Source organism: Centropristis striata, chromosome 19, assembly GCF_030273125.1.
Source record: "Centropristis striata isolate RG_2023a ecotype Rhode Island chromosome 19, C.striata_1.0, whole genome shotgun sequence".
Taxonomy (NCBI): Eukaryota; Metazoa; Chordata; class Actinopteri; order Perciformes; family Serranidae; genus Centropristis; species Centropristis striata.
Window position 1 is genome coordinate 436,837 of NC_081535.1, and position 14,266 is coordinate 451,102.

General features: G+C 41.8%; 2 protein-coding genes across 2 annotated transcripts; both read right to left on the reverse strand.

Annotated features, from left to right (window-relative positions):
* Positions 1 to 5,576: 5,576 nt before the first annotated feature.
* On the reverse strand, positions 5,577 to 10,547 carry LOC131992615 (gastrula zinc finger protein XlCGF7.1-like). The gene is made up of 3 exons (XM_059358240.1): positions 10,450 to 10,547; positions 10,279 to 10,356; positions 5,577 to 6,847 (listed from the first exon to the last, which is right to left on the reverse strand). Exon 3 carries the CDS (start codon positions 6,524 to 6,526, stop codon positions 5,627 to 5,629), a length of 900 nt encoding a protein of 299 aa, XP_059214223.1. The 5' UTR covers positions 6,527 to 6,847; positions 10,279 to 10,356; positions 10,450 to 10,547; the 3' UTR covers positions 5,577 to 5,626.
* LOC131992873 (uncharacterized protein DDB_G0290301-like) lies at positions 6,765 to 13,268 on the reverse strand. The gene is made up of 3 exons (XM_059358585.1): positions 12,326 to 13,268; positions 10,450 to 10,840; positions 6,765 to 6,847 (listed from the first exon to the last, which is right to left on the reverse strand). Exons 1-3 carry the CDS (start codon positions 12,575 to 12,577, stop codon positions 6,765 to 6,767), a joined length of 726 nt encoding a protein of 241 aa, XP_059214568.1. The 5' UTR covers positions 12,578 to 13,268.
* Positions 13,269 to 14,266: the final 998 nt, after the last annotated feature.

A 14,266-nucleotide genomic window follows, 5' to 3' on the forward strand; every position in this document is an offset into this window, starting at 1 on the left:
ACGCATCATTCAACCACCTTTCCATCCTTCCAATATCAATTCAATATCATATACTGTACACCACTCCTTTTCACCATCCATCCATTTAACCACCATTTTAACCATTCATACATTCAATGATCCATCCATCTTTCTACCACTCTGGCATTCTATCCATTCTTTCAACCATCATCTTACCCATCTACCGTTCACTTATTTATAGATCCCATTATTATTCCGCCTGTCTGTCATCTATCCACCACCCAAACACACAATGGTATTATTTTACTGATAGACTTTTCAGTTCTATTTAAAAAATAAAATGTCAAACGAATCAGATAAGCGCTGAGAAGAACATTAAACCTGGTCAAGGAAAAGTAAATTAAGTCAAACCAGCAAAACACCAAGGTTATAAAGAAGGCTAGAGTCATTCTTAAAAGTGAGTTTTGAACCAGTTTAAAGAAGTATTTCCCCTCCAGAGCCCAGAGCCCTGACAGTAAAGCTCTGATTACCTGGGGGTCTGGATCTGGACCTTGGATGGAGCGTTGAGAGGGAAGCCCTCTGCATGCTGATTGGCTTTTCTCAGTTCATCAGTCTGCAGCCAGTGACACTCTGTCACCACACGGCTCCAGCTGACCGTCAGCCGCTGACCCCTGAAACCGTCCTCCATTAATCACAGGTAGACAACACACAGGCGGCCATGCTGGACAAGAAGTGAGAGCTGCTGGAGGTCGATGTGGCAGCAGCAGCAGCTTCATCTGCAGGTATCCCAGCTGCTGACCAGGCAATAACTCCTGCCTCATCATCAATGGATCAATGGGGCTGATTATGTATTTCACAAACATGGTGACTAAACAATGAATCGCTGTAAAATGATAATCTAACAATAATAATAATAGATTCCCAGAAAGTCAAAAGTTGATCCATTAAATCAAATAAAACGTGAGAAATAGTGAAAAGTGAATGGCTGAAGCATCCAGCCAGTACATTTAGTTAACACATGCATCCATCCTTTTACTCATTCATCCATCCATCATCCATCCTTTTACTCATTCTACCATCCATCATCCATCCATCCATCATCCATCCATCCATCCATCCATCCTTTTACTCATTCTACCATCCATCATCCATCCATCCATCATCCATCCATCCATCCATCCATCCATCCATCCATCCTTTTACTCATTCATCCATCCATCATCCATCCATCCATCCTTTTACCCATCCATCCATCCATCCATCCATCATCCATCCATTCATCCATCCATCCATCCTTTTACTCATTCTACCATCCATCCATCCATCATCTTACTCATTCTACCATCCATCATCCATCCATCCATCATCCATCATCCAACCATCCATCCATCCATCCTTTTACTCATTCTACCTGCATCATCCATCCATCATCCATCCAACCATCCATCCATCCATCCATCCATCCATCCTTATACTCATGCTACCATCCATCCATAATTTTACCAATTATACCATCCATCCATCCATCCATCCATCCATCCATCCATCCATCATCCATCCCTCCATCCATCCCTCCATCCATCCATCCTTTTACTCATTCATTCATCCATCCATCATCCTTTTACTCATTCATTCATCCATCCATCCATCATCCATCCATCCATCCATCCATCATTTTACCAATTATACCATCCATCCATTAGGGGTGTGCCATATCGTATCATTCACGATAATATCAGTATTTTTTTTTTATGGTTAAAAAAAATGCATATCATTATATTGGCAACATTCCTAATTCTTGATGTAGTGGCGTATATGAAAATGGTTCATTTCACATATCAATGTCATATAAACTATTATATTTTATATGTAGGTCTTTCCAATGTACATAAAAAAAGTTTTAAGTTGCATTATTTATGAAAAAATAGTGAATTCTCCTCATTGAAGCTGATCTGAGAGAGTTAAAGAACATCACAGCACTAAATACTGATTTAAATGGTTAATAATGGAGTTATTAATGACATATAAACAATGTCTTATGGGATTTTTTAGATTCTGACACTTCTGGATAATTAAACATGCCGTTAGAACATTATTAATGTTCCTGAGAAGGAAGAGAACAGGAGGGTTAATGAAACCGTTACTGAAAGTGGAGACAGAAACTTTCAAGTGTCAGATTTTGCAGCTGATGAGAAACCACGACGACACATTTATACAGTAACAGTTAGTGGGAAACCAAAGAACTACCAACTACTGTTGGCATTTTATTAATATGAATTAACTTCCACTAAGTATTTCAGCCTCTGGCGTAGATTTATTGTGTGAACATGGTTATTATTTGAACTCTTCCAATAATAAAGGAAATGAGGAATAGAGTGTGTGAGTCTTGAGTTATTTTAAACAAAGAGAGCTTCACCTCGGTGTCAGCGGGAGTTTAATCTCCGTAAAAACACTGAATTCTTAGCAGCATTAAGCTGTGCAGCCTAAAGGTTAAACTAAATGCAATAAAGTGGTATTAAAGAGAGAGGCGGAGTCCCACAGGGAACCGGCTGAACGCCACACACACACATTCAGACCAGGACAATGGCTCACTTTGGGTTTTCCATGCAGAAGCTTTTTTTAGAAAGAAAGGTAACGACTATTGATCACATGGAATCCAGTTTCAAAGGTTCTTCCAAAATCAAACTTTATAACTCATTATTATTGTGACAAACGTGTGACTCCTCAGAGTCTTTCTATAGCTGAGCATAAAGACTGAAACAGGGCTGCTACTGACCATTATTATCATTATCGACTAATCTGACGAGTATTTAAACGATTCATCGATTTGTTTGGTGAATAAAATGTATAAAAATATCAATGAGTGTTTCCAAACCACAAGATGACGTCCTCAAATCTCTTGTTTTGTCCACAAACCAAAGAGAGATTCAGTTTATTGTCATAAAGGAACAAAGAAACCAGAAATATTCACATTGAAGAAGCTGAAATCAGAGAATTTGGACTTATTGTCTTTAAAAAACTGATCAAACCAATTATTAGATTATCAAAATAGTTGACGATTAATTTAATAATTGATTATTGTTCCATTAATAGAATAATTGTTGCAGCTCTAAAATATTCACTCACTGCACAATAATAAGCTGGACACTCTTCTTCCTTTTCTTGTGCAATATTTTATTTAACTGCTACTTTAAGTCTTATTTGGTTATTTTTCCATCGTACTAAACACACAATATATTCCTCTATGTATTTATCTATATCCATCCTCCATACAGCTCTCTACATTTATCTGATCTTTTATCACAAATTTATTTTAATAGTGTACTTTAAGTGCTTGAATTCCATTTTTGTGCGATCTTTTGTCTTGTTTTGCTTTTGTTGTGATTCTATTTAAATTCTCTTTGTTCAATTTACTTTCAAGACAAAAGAGAAAAAGGAGTTTGTTCCATTCTGTCCGTTTTATTCATCGGTCCAGTTCGACTCAAGCATTAGAAAAGCTTTGCCTCATATTGGCTGGATTAGCTTTGACTGCTGCGCACTATATTTATACATTTATATTATATTTATATTATACATTTATATTTATACAGATACTTGTAAATTAGCACACTTCTCTTAAACTAGATTTTATATTTCACTCTGTTGAATTGTGTTTTTTACTCTGTATGTTTGGTTTCACTACTTCATTTCGTGCCTCATCATGTGTTGTTGATATGACAATAAAGAATTATTTAATCTTTAATTAATTCTGATATTTCTTACACACCTCCTGATGAACGTAGTGAGGTCACAATCAATCAAGCAGTAAAGTTTTTATATGTTTCTCCACAAGATTTGTTGGAAAAAACAGCATCCAAATGAAGAATAAATGTCAAATATTATGATTAATGTCTGTGTTTACAGGTTTCCTCCTGTTGCTGCAGTGAGTGGAGAGTTAATGTTGATCCTCTAGCGCCATCTAGTGGACAACTAACGCTACTACCACATGTAGCAACAACAGAACAGATATCAGATTATAATTCACCCATTTTATCTATAACTGACCCATTTGAAGCATTTTTAGGCATTTTAAAATTTGACCACTTTTGACAAAAATCAACATGCTATAATATGACTTTTTTTTGAAGGGCTCGTTTTTGGACATCCCATAATATGGTGTTTTTTCTGTCATTTCTGGCCACATTATGCTTTAATATGTATCAAAAGACTGTAATTGACCCATTTAAAGCATTTTAAAATTAGACCTTTATCGACAAATTTAAATACTATAATATGACTTATTTCATTTTTTTACATCCAATAAATGGTGGGGTTTTTTTGCTATTTTTGGACAAACTTTACTACCACATGTATCAACAAAAGACTAATTGTAACAGACTGTAATTGAACCATTTTTAGGCATTTTAAAATTTGACCATTTTAGACAAAAATTGACATGCTATACCATGACTTTTCTTCTATTGTCCAGTTTTTGGACATCCCATAATATGGTGTTATTTTGGTATTTTTGGACAACCAATATACCAACAATAGACTAGATAAGCAGACTGTAATTCACCCATTTGAAGCATTTTTAAGCATTTTAAAATTTGACCATTTTATTGTCTAATGGACATGCTACAGTCTGAGGGCGGCCCCTGTCTTCACCATCCTATAAGGGCCCCGTTTATCTGCAGAGCTGTGGGGCCACTAGATCAGCTGACACTGCAATGATTGACAGCAATCAATCTGACCAATCAGTGATCAGATGCTCCGAGTCAGGAGCAAGCAGGAGGGAAAAAAAAAAAGCAAAAGAGGAAAGTGGTGCTTCTCTCCGAGGTAGATGTTGAAGTTAGGTGATGGCCGCGGTTAATATCACAATAAATGTTTCTGCTCATTAAGGTCAGGGGCAGCCCTGTGTAGTAGGAATGGCTCAATAAATGTTTTTTATTTCCTTTGTCTGATCCATCTCAGCCCCAATAAGTTTATTAAGTCATAAAACCAGATAGATGAAATAGATTTCATATCAACCAAAAAGGTTTACGGATGGAAAAAGTTGACAAAGACCAAAACGAAGGACATTTTCACTATAATTTTAGTTAGTTTTGTAAACAAAAAATACAGTTTCAGTTTTTGTTGTTTTGTTTGTTTTCGTTAACTATAATAACCTTGGTACATAAAAACAATTCTGTAAAAAAGAATTGTCTTGTTTTTCTCGTTTTATTGTCTATTGGGGATGTTCAACCCAAACCTGGTTTACCCGGTTGAGTCCCACCAGTGAGTTTACAGCTACATCTGAGTATTATTCATCTTAATGTGAACTGGATTTAGTTCAAATCTGGGCTGATTCCTCAGATCCTGATGTTTAAAGTGAGACTTGGCTGAACGAGCCGGTCTCAGATAGAGAAGTTGCTGTAATGTTTTATTAGACGTTGCTGTAATGTTTTATTAGACGTTGCTGTAATGTTTTATTAGACGTTGCTGTAATGTTTTATTAGACGTTGCTGTAATGTTTTATTAGAAGTTGCTGTAATGTTTCTGGATGTGACGTCTGAGAACAGGTGGAGCTGTTGCTCTTCTATAATATTAAGGATTGAAAAATCCTGACGACAATAAAAAAAACAATAACAAATGTCTCTCATCTCAGTGTTTATTTCCCATATGAAGCCACCTTGTATAGTGAAAGTTATATTTTGACAGTAGTTTCTGACTGGTGGTTCCTCTGATGTTTCTTGAAGTCACAGCTGTGGATGAAGGTCAGGCCACAGACGGAGCAGCGGTACGGTGTCTCTCCGGTGTGGAGCCGGCGGTGCTGCCGGAGGCTGCTGGACTGACTGAACCTCCTGCTGCAGACGGTGCAGCCGTACGGTTTCTCCCCCGAGTGGACGGACATGTGGACCTGAAGGTTGCTGGGGTTGCTGAACTTCTTGTCACACTGCTGGCAGCCGTACGGTTTCTCTCCGGTGTGGACGCTCATGTGGTACTTCAGACTGACGGCGCGGCGGAACGTCTTCCCGCAGACGGTGCAGGCGGGCGGCAGGCCGGGCTTCCTGCCCGTGTGGACCCTCAGGTGGTTCTGCAGCGCGCTGGCGTGGCCGCAGCGCTTCCCGCAGGCGTGGCAGACGAAGGGTTTCTCCCCGCTGTGAGTCAGCAGGTGGTGCTGCAGAGCGCTGCGGTGGCTGCAGCCTTTACCGCACACGCTGCAGCAGAACAGCTTCTCCCCGCTGTGTTTGCTCAGGTGAGTCGTGAGGACGCTGCGGTGGCTGCAGCCCACGCCCAGCAGCTCGCAGCAGCGCTCCTTCTGCGTGTGCGTGGCGCGGTGAGCGGCCAGCGACGGCGACGACAAGAAGCGCTCGCCGCACGACTCGCACACGAAGTCTCTCTCTCCTGGATGCAGCTCCTCGTGAGCCGCTAAACTCTGTCGCAGCTCGAAGGTCTCGGGGCAGACGGAGCAGGCGAACGGCGTCTTCAGAGCGCAACACCGGTGGCGCTGGAACGCCACCAGCCCGCTGAACCGGCCCTCACACAGCCCACACAGGTGGGACGCCCCGGTCCCCGCCGGGTCCGTCGGGCCGTGCCGACGCATGTGGCGGTCAAACGTCGACTTGTAGGCGAACTCGGTGCCACAGTCGGAGCAGCTGAAGAGTTTCTCTCCGCTGTGGCGTCTGGAATGTGCCAGCAGCCCCCGGACGCCAGAGAAGCGTTTGCCACAGTCGGGGCAGAGGTGAGGCTTGGAGTGGGTCAGGGCGTGGCGCTGCAGCAGACACTTCAGAGAGAACGACTTGTCACAAGTCGGACACGTCAACGGCTCGCTGGGCTTCTTCTTAACTCGGGACGAGGTGGCTGAAGACTGTTAACACATCTCCACATGGAGACCTGGATCCACTCCCACTGGGGTCTGCATCCGCTGAAATTAAAACAAAAAGACTTGAAACAGGAAGAAAAGGTGTGTCCTGTTGGATCGGCTGCAAAAGGTCTAAAACCAGATCAAACAGTAAATCTAAAGGTCTAAAACCAGATCAAACAGTAAATCTAAAGGTCTAAAACCAGATCAAACAGTAAATCTAAAGGTCTAAAACCAGATCAAACAGTAAATCTAAAGGTCTAAAACCAGATCAAACAGTCAATCTAAAGGTCTAAAACCAGATCAAACAGTCAATCTAAAGGTCTAAAACCAGATCAAACAGTAAATCTAAAGGTCTAAAACCAGATCAAACAGTAAATCTAAAGGTCTAAAACCAGATCAAACAGTAAATCTAAAGGTCTAAAACCAGATCAAACAGTAAATCTAAAGGTCTAAAACCAGATCAAACAGTAAATCTAAAGGTCTAAAACCAGATCAAACAGTAAATCTAAAGGTCTAAAACCAGATCAAACAGTAAATCTAAAGGTCTAAAACCAGATCAAACAGTAAATCTAAAGGTCTAAAACCAGATCAAACAGTAAATCTAAAGGTCTAAAACCAGATCAAACAGTAAATCTAAAGGTCTAAAACCAGATCAAACAGTAAATCTAAAGGTCTAAAACCAGATCAAACAGTAAATCTAAAGGTCTAAAACCAGATCAAACAGTAAATCTAAAGGTCTAAAACCAGATCAAACAGTAAATCTAAAGGTCTAAAACCAGATCAAACAGTAAATCTAAAGGTCTAAAACCAGATCAAACAGTAAATCTAAAGGTCTAAAACCAGATCAAACAGTAAATCTAAAGGTCTAAAACCAGATCAAACAGTAAATCTAAAGGTCTAAAACCAGATCAAACAGTAAATCTAAAGGTCTAAAACCAGATCAAACAGTAAATCTAAAGGTCTAAAACCAGATCAAACAGTAAATCTAAAGGTCTAAAACCAGATCAAACAGTAAATCTAAAGGTCTAAAACCAGATCAAACAGTAAATCTAAAGGTCTAAAACCAGATCAAACAGTAAATCTAAAGGTCTAAAACCAGATCAAACAGTAAATCTAAAGGTCTAAAACCAGATCAAACAGTAAATCTAAAGGTCTAAAACCAGATCAAACAGTAAATCTAAAGGTCTAAAACCAGATCAAACAGTAAATCTGCTGCATGGACAGATAATTTACCTTGACAAGATTTATTAAATTACTCAACTCAACTTTATTTGTAAAGCACTTTAAAACAACCACAGCCGCAACAAAGTGCTGCACATAAACAGAAAAATAAATATAACAGACAAACACTTTACTTGAGTATTTCCATTTTGTGTAACTTCATACTTCTACTCTAAAACTGTCAGATAAATGTAGCGGAGTTAAAAGTTCAATATTTACCTCTAAATGGAGTCGAGATTCAACATGAAAACATGATGAAGTGACGTTTGTTTAAATTAAACCTCACATATATTAGGAATATAATGCTTACATGATGCATCAATAATAACCCAGCAATATATTAAGAATATATAAAACAATCTGAGTGGTTCATTCTGCATAACGAGTACTTTTACTTTTGATACTGTAAGTACATTTTGATGCTGATACTTTTGTACTTTTACTTCAGTAAGTTTTGAATGCAGGACTTTTACTGTAGTGGAGTCATTTCACAGTGTGTATTAGTACTTTTACTGTAGTGGAGTCATTTCACAGTGTGTATTAGTACTTTTACTGTAGTGGAGTCATTTCACAGTGTGTATTAGTACTTTTACTGTAGTGGAGTCATTTCACAGTGTGTATTAGTACTTTTACTGTAGTGGAGTCATTTCACAGTGTGTATTAGTACTTCTACTGCAGTGGAGTCATTTCACAGTGTGTATTAGTACTTTTACTGCAGTGGAGTCATTTCACAGTGTGTATTAGTACTTTTACTGCAGTGGAGTCATTCCACAGTGTGTATTAGTACTTTTACTGCAGTGGAGTCATTTCACAGTGTGTATTAGTACTTTTACTGTAGTGGAGTCATTTCACAGTGTGTATTAGTACTTTTACTGCAGTGGAGTCATTTCACAGTGTGTATTAGTACTTTTACTGCAGTGGAGTCATTTCACAGTGTGTATTAGTACTTTTACTGCAGTGGAGTCATTCCACAGTGTGTATTAGTACTTTTACTGCAGTGGAGTCATTTCACAGTGTGTATTAGTACTTTTACTGCAGTGGAGTCATTTCACAGTGTGTATTAGTACTTTTACTGCAGTGGAGTCATTCCACAGTGTGTATTAGTACTTTTACTGCAGTGGAGTCATTTCACAGTGTGTATTAGTACTTTTACTGTAGTGGAGTCGTTTCACAGTGTGTATTAGTACTTTTACTGTAGTGGAGTCATTCCACAGTGTGTATTAGTACTTTTACTGCAGTGGAGTCATTTCACAGTGTGTATTAGTACTTTTACTGTAGTGGAGTCATTTCACAGTGTGTATTAGTACTTTTACTGTAGTGGAGTCATTTCACAGTGTGTATTAGTACTTTTACTGTAGTGGAGTCATTTCACAGTGTGTATTAGTACTTTTACTGTAGTGGAGTCATTCCACAGTGTGTATTAGTACTTTTACTGCAGTGGAGTCATTTCACAGTGTGTATTAGTACTTTTACTGTAGTGGAGTCATTTCACAGTGTGTATTAGTACTTTTACTGCAGTGGAGTCATTTCACAGTGTGTATTAGTACTTTTACTGCAGTGGAGTCATTTCACAGTGTGTATTAGTACTTTTACTGCAGTGGAGTCATTCCACAGTGTGTATTAGTACTTTTACTGTAGTGGAGTCATTTCACAGTGTGTATTAGTACTTTTACTGCAGTGGAGTCATTTCACAGTGTGTATTAGTACTTTTACTGCAGTGGAGTCATTCCACAGTGTGTATTAGTACTTTTACTGCAGTGGAGTCATTTCACAGTGTGTATTAGTACTTTTACTGTAGTGGAGTCGTTTCACAGTGTGTATTAGTACTTTTACTGTAGTGGAGTCATTCCACAGTGTGTATTAGTACTTTTACTGCAGTGGAGTCATTTCACAGTGTGTATTAGTACTTTTACTGTAGTGGAGTCATTTCACAGTGTGTATTAGTACTTTTACTGTAGTGGAGTCATTTCACAGTGTGTATTAGTACTTTTACTGTAGTGGAGTCATTTCACAGTGTGTATTAGTACTTTTACTGTAGTGGAGTCATTTCACAGTGTGTATTAGTACTTTTACTGTAGTGGAGTCATTTCACAGTGTGTATTAGTACTTTTACTGTAGTGGAGTCAATTCACAGTGTGTATTAGTACTTTTACTGTAGTAAAGGACCTGAAAACAACCAGAGGTGGAAGAAGTAAATACCAAGTACCTTTACCAGTGTAACTGAGAGAGCAGACCTTTATGTGGTGATTTAGAGACTACAGATTAAATACCTCTGGAGTATTTGTGGTCATTCTCCTGTTTTCCGGCCCAGATTCTCTTTTTCTGACGTAAGACTCTGGAAGAAGATTCTGTAATTTATCAACATAAAACCTTGTTAAATTAAAAACTGCCAGTAGGTGAAGATAAAAGCCTCCAGTCATTGTGGCGGTTAACAGACTTACTGGTTTGCTCTGTAGACTGGTTCCCTGCTGTCAGCCTGGTGCTGGCCTGGTTGGTCTGACTGGTATGGCTGGCCTGGTTGGACTGGTTGGACTGGTTGGACTGGTTGGTCTGGTGGGTCTGGTGGGTCTGGTTGGCCTGGCTGGTCTGGTGGGTCTGGTGGGTCTGGTGGGTCTGGTGGGTCTGGTGGGTCTGGTTGGCCTGGCTGGCCTGGCTGGCCTGGTTAGTCCGGCTGGTCTGGTTGGACTGGCTGGTCTGGTTAGTCTGGCTGGTCTGGTTGGACTGGTTAGTCCGGTTGGTGTCCTCGGCTTCACACATGGACACCTTCAGCATCAGCAGGATCTTGTCCAGCACTCCTTTAGTACACGCTTCCATCAGGGCTGCAAACTGCCTCTGGCACATGAACAGACATGTTGGTTCCAGAAAGGCTTAAAAATATCAGTCAACCACTAACAGAGATCATTTAGGATTTTAAATGCCAAATATTAAGAGTTCTCTGAGCCTCTTAAACAGGAAAACACCATTTCTGATGTCATCTTTACAGTCACTCATTAGAACACATGTTGGCTCTAATGATCAGGTCTTTGGGTTTTTAGACTTTGTTTCCTTCTTTCCTTAATGTATAAATCTGAACTCTTGTTTCTTTACTCCGCTGCTTCACTTTGATCCATTTCTGTGCTAGTTTGGAGACAAAAATCCCAATAAATCTCAACTGTGTTCATATCTCTGACAAACTCTCAAAAGCCAAAGACATAAAGTGAATAATGTAAACTGTGATTTGTTTTTTTAAACTTTCTAACTGAAGTTGTGACTCTTCCTACTCTCCTCCACCCTAAAACTAAGCCCTTCTTTTCTGTTGGTAACATTTATTCACCAATGGTCTGATAACATCAATGTTTACCTAAAGGTCAATGGAGGAAAATGGTTCAATTCAATAAAGGTAAAGTCTGATCATGTAGTAAACACATCCAGAAATACACACAATACACACTGGTTTTATAAGAAGACAATGAGAACACAACATTTAAGTTTTGGCCTGTTGTGTACAGGCTTTACTTTCTAAAATAATTGACAAAAAATATTGAACTCTTCCCACGATATTCTAATTTTTTTTAGCTCTAGCTGTAGTTTATTTTGACAAGATAACAGATGAGTGTTAAGTTATTGAGGGCTGTAGTTGCTATAGCGACACCTCAAAACATGAGAATCCTTCAGCACATCTCCACCTGAAGCTGAGGAGGTTTCATTACTTTATTCATCTCCGAAGGGAAATTAGGTTGTCCCAGCAGTCTGGTATTTAAGTACAATAAAATAAAATACTGAGGTAGAATAAATAAAAATAGAAAGAAAAAAAACACACAGAATAGAACAAGAACACTGAAGAGTTCAAAGATCAGTTGGTAGGTAAAGTGATGTGATGTAATAATAATAGTGTGACTAGACAGATAATAGTATAGAATAAAATAAGGCCAATATAAAAGTACAGTCTATAATATAATAAATAATATATTATAATATCAGGCCAGTATAATAGTTGTATATCACAGTATATAGTAATGGCTGCAACAGTATATGTATATAATAATAATAATAATACCAATATAATAGTACAGTCTACAATATAGAATATAATCATAATATAATACTGTTATATAAGGCCAGTATAATGATAGTTGTATATTACAGTATGTAGTAATGGCAGCAACAGTATATGTATATAATAATAATAATAACAATAATAATAATAATAGCAGTCTATTAAACATTTTTAACTTTAGTCTTAATGACGCAGTTTTCAGCAACTACACAACAGCTAACTAGTTCCCTGATTTAATAATAATAATAATAATAATAATAATAACGGTGTGTGTGTGTTACCGTGACGGCTGTATGGAGCGGGTCTCTCTGCTCCGGACTCCCTCCGCCCTCCTCCTCCTCCTCCTCCTCCTCCTCCTCCTCCTCCTCCTCCGTGCTCATCGCGGAGCCTGTAGCCGCAGCAGAGCGCTGCCGAGCGGCCACGCGGCTCACCGAGCACCGCTCCAGAAGTCTGCGGAGCTCCGTGACGGCCGAGTCCACCACAGTCTGCACCAGAGCAGAGATCTGACCCTCCACAGTCTCCAGGCTCAACATGTCTGGACCTGATGGTCTGCTTCAGATTTTTATAGTCCTCCCAAACTTTATATACAACCAGCTTCTGGTGTAAATAAACCGCTTTCTTCTTCTGTTTAAATCCTCCTTCCTGTGAGAAACTAGGGCCGAGGAGGACTTCTGCCCTCTAGAGGAGATACAGCCATGCTGCTACATTACTCCAACAGTTGGTACATTAGGGCTTTGTGGAATTGTGGCCTCAAACTAATTTTAGGAAGAACTGTAATAATTGATGTGCACGACTTGTGATATGCATCTGGATGTCTGAAGCCTGAATATAAGTTACATCCGAACCACAGTCAAAGTCCCAGATTATTTTCACCAAGATAGACATTCACAATAAAGCAGCATGTTTCAGCATCAGACCGCCATTAGAAAAGCTCATTTTACTGCAGCAGGGTCTCTGGGCCCGCCCCGCTCAGGTCTGATGTTGAAATTCGTCATGCAATTGGACAGTTTTGTAATTCTGATATTAGGGTTTACTGGAAATTGAGGTCAAGGGGGGCATCAGTCGTCGTGGTCCGGGGGGGCATCGTCCACCCCATGAACGTCCTGGACCAGGTCCATGGGGCGGCGCTCCGTGACTAGGGGGCGGCGCTCGTTGACGAGGGGGCGGTGCTCGAGGTCCATGGGGTGGAGGACATTGTCGAGGAGGGGGCGGTGCTCGAGGTCCATGGGGTGGAGGACATTGTCGAGGAGGGGGCAGTACTGCTCGAGGTCCATGGGGTGGAGGACATTGTCGAGGAGGGGGCAGTACTGCTCGAGGTCCATGGGGTGGAGGACATTGTCGAGGAGGGGGCGGTGCTCGAGGTCCATGGGGTGGAGGACATTGTCGAGGAGGGGGCAGTACTGCTCGAGGTCCATGGGGTGGAGGACATTGTCGAGGAGGGGGCAGTGCTCGAGGTCCATGGGGTGGAGGACATTGTCGAGGAGGGGGCGGTGCTCGAGGTCCATGGGGTGGAGGACCGCCACCTCCTTGTCGTGGTCGAGGAGGGGGCGGTGCTCGAGGTCCATGGGATGGAGGACATTGTCGAGGAGGGGGCGCTGCTCGAGGTCCATGGGGTGGAGGACATTGTCGAGGAGGGGGCGGTGCTCGAGGTCCACGGGGTGGAGGACCGCCACCTCCCAGTTGTGGTCGAGGAGGGGGCGGTGCTCGAGGTCCATGGGGTGGAGGACATTGTCGAGGAGGGGGCGGTGCTCGAGGTCCATGGGGTGGAGGACATTGTCGAGGAGGGGGCGGTGCTCGAGGTCCACGGGGTGGAGGACCGCCAACTCCTAGTTGTGGTCGAGGAGGGGGCGGTGCTCGAGGTCCCTGGGGTGGAGGACCGCCACCTCCTAGTTGTGGTTGAGGGGGCGGCAGTCATGGTCGAGGTGGCAGCAGTCGGGGCGGCCGTGGTGGTGGGGGCGGCAGTCGGGCCTGCCGTGGTGGTCGGGGCTGCCGTGGTGGTGGGGGCTGCCATGGTGGTGGGGGCTGCCGTGGTGGTGGGGGCTGCCGTGGTGGTGGGGGCGGCGGTCGGGGCTGCCGTGGTGGTGGGGGCGGCGGTCGGGGCTGCCGTGGTGGTGGGGGCGGCCGTCGGGGCTGCCGTGGTGGTGGCGGCGGTCGGGGGAACCGTGGTGGTGGCGGCCGTCGGGGCGGCCGTGGTGGTGGCGGCGGTCGGGGCAACCGTGGTG

What these genes read in the sequence shown, in the direction of transcription:
- LOC131992615 (XM_059358240.1), bottom strand. Translation starts at nt 6,526, where the DNA reads ATGCGTCGGCACGGCCCGACGGACCCGGCGGGGACCGGGGCGTCCCAC.
- LOC131992873 (XM_059358585.1), bottom strand. Translation starts at nt 12,577, where the DNA reads ATGTTGAGCCTGGAGACTGTGGAGGGTCAGATCTCTGCTCTGGTGCAG. An exon ending in CGCTCCATACAGCCGTCACG is followed by an intron (nt 10,841 to 12,325) that starts GTAACACACACA and finishes TTCATGTGCCAG; the next exon opens with AGGCAGTTTGCAGCCCTGAT. An exon ending in CCAGTCTACAGAGCAAACCA is followed by an intron (nt 6,848 to 10,449) that starts GTAAGTCTGTTA and finishes TTTTAATTTCAG; the next exon opens with CGGATGCAGACCCCAGTGGG.